The sequence below is a fragment of the Cricetulus griseus genome, chromosome 3 (assembly GCF_003668045.3).
Source record: "Cricetulus griseus strain 17A/GY chromosome 3, alternate assembly CriGri-PICRH-1.0, whole genome shotgun sequence".
NCBI classification, from domain to species: Eukaryota; Metazoa; Chordata; class Mammalia; order Rodentia; family Cricetidae; genus Cricetulus; species Cricetulus griseus.
The window spans coordinates 82,320,051-82,325,713 of record NC_048596.1 but is presented as its reverse complement, the minus strand read 5'-3'; the positions used below and the strand labels follow the sequence as shown (position 1 = coordinate 82,325,713).

The 5,663-nt window shown below is 44.9% G+C and overlaps 1 protein-coding gene across 1 annotated transcript; it reads right to left on the bottom strand.

Moving 5' to 3' along the window:
* Window positions 1-881: 881 nt before the first annotated feature.
* Window positions 882-1,350, bottom strand: LOC100767716 (vesicle-associated membrane protein 4-like). Its single transcript, XM_035441316.1, has one exon. It carries the CDS (start codon window positions 1,305-1,307, stop codon window positions 882-884), a length of 426 nt encoding a protein of 141 aa, XP_035297207.1. The 5' UTR covers window positions 1,308-1,350.
* Window positions 1,351-5,663: the final 4,313 nt, after the last annotated feature.

Genomic DNA, 5,663 nt, shown 5'->3' with positions numbered 1-5,663 from the left:
GGCAACTGCCTTCCCAAAACATGTTTAGATTGACTCATGTTCTTAGTACTACTCACAGAAAAGTAAAACTGACTCTAATAACATTTCTATGGCAAAACACAAAATTTGATTGATAGTATAGTCCTTAAGTTAGAAACGCTCTGACTCAATACAACTAATGACATTTATGTTCAACACTAAAAAGACCTCTTGCATATTTTCTAACCATAAAGTATATACAAGATGTGAATACAAGTCTGTTTGGGCTACAGTGCTGACAAGGACATAGAACACGTGGAAGTGGCAAGGAGAGATATCAAACTCTTTCCACGTCTGATCCTCAGCCTGTGTGTGTGTGTGTGTGTGTGTGTGTGTGTGTGTGTGTGTGTGTGTGTGTGTGTATTTACAGAGTACCGGCATGCTACCCAGAACACGAAGTGTAGATTCTGCTATTAAAAGGCCAACAGTACTTTCTAACACAGAGCCCAGGAGCCCAGGAGCCCAGGAATGAACTGTAATGACAGTCCCAGGAATCCCTGTACCTGACATGTATTACTCTTTCTCCATTTTAAACAATGTTCCATCACCAATACTGGACCCTCTTTTACTCAGTGTATTTCCCAGTTTATAAAACTTTGGGACAATTTCCAATGGGTTTTGTTAGGATAAAGGAATCCAAGGTCACAGGTGCTACTGAGCTATGACCAGGAGGAAGAACCCACTCATCACAAACTGCTGCAAGGGAAAAAGACTTCTGTTTTGGACAAATCACAAGGGCACACTTCAGGCATGGAATAGTGACCTGATTTCACTGGGCATCAACTAACATTAGCAAAGCTACTTGAATGCTTCTGTTGATCTTCACTGTTGTTAAATGATGATAGTTTTGATGGTGGTAAACTTCATTTTTTCAAGTGCAGGATGATCTGAGTGATAATCAATAGCAAAAGGATAGCTGCAGCCAAAGCCATGATGGCTTTTATTTTGCATCCACGCCACCACATTTGCCTTTGGAGTTGTTTGGATCTGTTGCTGAAAGCGGTTGCATTATCCGATAAGCTTTCTGATTTGTCCTGCAGTTCATCTAGTCTCTCTCCTCTTTCAATTACCTTTGTAATATTTTCTTGCATTACATCAATAACTTCATCCACCTGATTCTGAACATGCTTAATTTTATCATTTCTAGGCCCAAATCTTGGTCCAGACAGTCCCCGTAGAAAAAAGTCCTCCTCTTCATCTGAATCATCTTCCAAAAGATTTCTCCTTTCACTTTTCACAGACCCAGTGACATCATCATCACTTAGGTGTTGCTTGAACTTGGGAGGCATACTTTCTGCTTACAAACACTCTTCTATTTCCCACAGAGTAAGAATTTGCCTGGGGCTGGAGAGATGGCTCAGAGGTTAAGAGCACTGCCTGCTCTTCCAGAGGTCCTGAGTTCAATTCCCAGCAACCACATGGTGCTCACATGGTGGCTCACAGCCATCTGTAATGAGATCTGGTGCCCTCTTCTGGTGTGCAGATATACATGGAAGCAGAATGTTGTATACATAATAAATAAATAAAATCTAAAAAAAAAAAAAAAAGAATTTGCCACCTGAGGCTCCGGAGGAGCTCTGGGCAGCAATCCCTGCTGGCTGCGCAGGGCGGGCCTGGGAGGAAGCGGAAGCTGAGGAAGGAGGGTGGGAGGGGAGAAGACCGAGGGCGCTCCGTGATGCTGCAGCGTCCCCTAAAGAAAATCTTTATAAGACTTCTTCCACTGGACATGGAGAGGTGGTTCAGTGGTTAAGAGCACTGGTTGCCCTTTTAGAGGTCCAGGTTCCACTCAGCATCCACATGATGGCTCACAATGGTCTGTAACTGCAGTCCCAGGGGATCTGATGCCCTTTGCAGTCCTCTTCAGGCATCAGGCAGAGACATGGTACAGAGACATGGAATTTGGTGTAACCTAAACTGCATTCCTAGGTCACAATCTCTCTTTCTTGTCTGTAGAGTAAACTATCTCTTATTCCCTTTGATGGTAGAGATGTGTTTATGTGTTAACGGAAGGTTAGGTTGTTTGCATGTGTGGTGAGAGCCCTGGCTTTGCCCTTTGTTTTTTCATGGAGCCCAGAGCCTCATACATGTGCTATTACTCTACTATCCAGTTACAGTCCTAGCCTGAATCTTTGTAAAAACTAGCAATGGTTTTCTCCATCTGCTTCCATTTCCATGCACGTTCTAGCAGCATCCTTGTGGTTTGGTACCCATTTTCCAAAGCGTGACCCAGCAGCACAGGGCCTTCTTTAAGTCAGGGCCACTTCATCAATCAGGATCTGATCACATGGCAGGCTGAGCTCTCCTGGACCAGGCAGGGAGCCCTGGGTCCTGACAGCCGGCTGCCACTGTCTGCAGGGCTCTTAGCTGGGGAGACAGAAGCCAAATGCTTCCCAACGATCCTGGAAAATTAGTTTAGCACTGTCTGCCAGGTTCAGTGACTCAGAGGCAGCCAGGCAAGCCACAGCTTATTGGCCCTGGAGTGGGAACAAGAACAATGTTGTCATGAATTCAAAGCAGGACAGGAGAGCTGGGAGGCAGGGCAGGTGAGGCTCTTCAGCTTGCTTCTAGGGCCCTTTCCAGATGACTCAGGGTTTAGATTGTAGAGGAACCAGAGACTCCTAGACAGCAGGAGTATAAGGCAAAGCCATTGGTAGAGGGCATTTATACCAAATATCTTATCCTGGCCATTTACTGTGTGACCTTGGGTAGGTAGCTTAACTTCTCTGAGAGCTCATCTTCTCATCGTTCACAGGAATGTGATAATAGTGACTGAGGTTGTCAAGAGGATGAGAAAGATGTTCCACATAAGTGCTAAGCTTAGCATTAAAGACATGCAGGAACACAGGACCAAAGGTAAGACTGGAGCCTGCAAGCTCCCCTCATTGCTGTGATGAAACTCCAGGGCAGGAACCTGGAGGCAGGAGCTGATTACTGCCCCCCAACCTGCTTTCTTTCTCTTTTTTAAAGATTTTTGTTACAGATACAGTGTTCTACTTGCATGTTTGCCTGCATGCCAGAAGAGGGCGCCAGATCTTATTTTTAGAGCTTGTGAGCCACCATGTGATTGCTGGAAAATGAACTCATGACCTCTGGAAGAGCAGTCAGTGCTCTTAACCTCTGAGTCATCTCTCCAACCCCCCTCAGCTTGCTTTCTCATAGAGTCCACCACCACCAACCAGCCCAGGGATTGACCCACCCACTGTAGGCTGGGCCTGCCCCCATCAACCACTAATCAAGAAAATGCCTTACATCTGGATCTTATGGAGGCTTTCTCTAAATTTCCCTCCTTTAAGATAACTCTAGGTTGTGTCAAGTTGACATTAGACTAGCCAGCACCTTTTCCCTCTCATTTCCCCTCTTCTGCTCCCCTTCTATTCTTTTTCCTTCCCCTCCCCTTCTTCCCTTTGTTTTGCTTCTTTTTGCCATATACTTTGGTCACAAGATTTGGAGAAACCAAACTGGCACTGAACTGGAAGCATCTTTCCTTGATGGCCAGCTTTCAGCCCAACATGTGAGGCAGGCTATGAGGAGAGAGAAGGGGATGACAGCGTCACCCAGCTGTCAGCCTTGCCAACTAAAATAATGACTTTCCTGTCAAGATAAGTTCTTTTGTGCAATAAGTTCATGACTGTCACAAGGGGTAGCCAATAGCTTTCTGATGAGATTAAGATCCACTCAATAGGAAGGAACTCACCCTGGAACTATAAACCTGGCCAAAAACCTATGATTAGAGAGATCATAAACCCTTGGGAGAATCTACTACAATCATGCCTATAAAGTATCCAGAAGCAGAACTTCTAAGTACTTATCTAATCTGCATAGCTTAGTTCAGCTTTTACCTTTCATCAGAGATGCTTCTTTCTGCAGTGGGTGGAGGCAAGCCCAGAGAATCAGAGATGATCAAAGTGCAGAAAATAAAGTGGGTCTCTGAATGGGGGGGGACCTCTTTATACCCTGATGGGGGATGTCCTTCTGTATGCTGTGAATATATGTTTCTGTTATTGGTTGATGAATAAAGCTGTTTCAGCCAATGGACAGGCAGGATTTCGCCAGTTGGGAAATCCAAACAGGGATAGAGAAAGGTAGTCGGTGGAGTCAAGGAAATGACATCTAACTACCTGAAGGTAGGACGCCCAGGTATTCTCTGGTAAGCCAAGACCACATGGAGATATTTAGATGAATAGAAATGGGTTAATAGCCGGGTGTTGGTGGCACACACCTTTAATCCTAGCACTCGGGAGGCAGAGGCAGGAGGATCTCTGTGAGTTTGAGGCCAGCCTGGTCTCCAGAGTGAGTGTCAGGATAGGCTCCAAAGCTACATAGAGAAACCCTGTCTCGAAAAACCAAAAAAAAAAAAAAAAAAGTGGGTTAATAATTAAGAGAGAGCTAGCCAATAAGAAGCCTGAGCCATCGGCCAAACAGTTTATAATTAATATAAGCCTCCGTGTGTTTATTTGGGACTAGATAGCTGTGGGACCCGTCAGGACAGAAACTTATGTCCACAACACCCCTCCCCACAAGGCTCATGGAACACCCCAGAAGATGGGAAGGAAAGATGGTAGGAACCAGAAGTTGGGAAGACACTGTAAAACTGTCTTCCAGGCACAATAGTCATTTGCATTCTGGAACTCTTGGCAATCATGGTTGCCTGCCAAGACCTGTGAAAGATCAATCTAGTCAGTGATCCAGTATGGGTCCCCAGGGCCCCACTTCCTATTGGGAAGCTGTAAGGGGAGACAAAATCAGTTTCCTTCAGGGATGGAACCTCTGCTAGATTTCTCACACTACAGTGAACAGCTTTGTGTGTGTGTGTGTGTGTGTGTGTGTGTGTGTGTGTGTGTGTGCCTGTGAGCATACACGCATAACAGTAATTGAATCCCATAGGTTATATACACCTACATATATAGACATGAAGTTGGTAGGAGGAAGTAGAAGGAGGGGCTTTGGAGAATTGGAGATGGAGGGAGTAAAGGGTGAATTTGATCAAAATAAAATGCATTCATGTATGGAGGGGATTTTTTTTTAAATGTACCTGAGGCCACAAAGTGAAGGTGTGATATTAGAACATAGCTATTGGACTCAAGTCAGCTCCTTGACTTGTTCCTACTGATTTACATGTATACTGGGGTGAGAAAAATCAACAAGGCAGATGGGGCCTGAATAAAAACATCTGAGGTTAACCACGTGGTCTTTACATGCACACACACATTTGCACATACATGGATTTAAATTTCTTGTTTGTTTGTTTGTTTTGAGGAAGGGTCTCTCTATACAGTCCTGGGTGGAATTCACTATGTTGACCAGGAGGGCTCTGAACTCAACAGAGATCCACCAGCCTCTGCCTCCTGAGTGCTAGGACTAAAGTCATGGGCCACCACACCCAGGCACACAATTTTTTAAAAACTCCAGGGGCTGAGGATGAAACTCACAGATAGTGTGCTTGCCTAGCATGCATAAGTTCCTGGGTTTCATTCCAAGCACCACAAAACAACTATCCCTGTCGCCCCCCAACCAAAAACAACTCAGCAAGCAAAAAAAAAAAAAAAAAGGTGTTTAGCAGAAAACTGAGGAGGGTACATGAGCAGTAATTTGGGGATACTAAAAAGTGGTCAAGACCCATGCACAGCACTGTGGTTGTGTTTAAC

Excerpts from the sequence above, each read along its gene's own strand:
- LOC100767716 (XM_035441316.1), bottom strand. The coding sequence starts at position 1,307 with ATGCCTCCCAAGTTCAAGCAACACCTAAGTGATGATGATGTCACTGGG.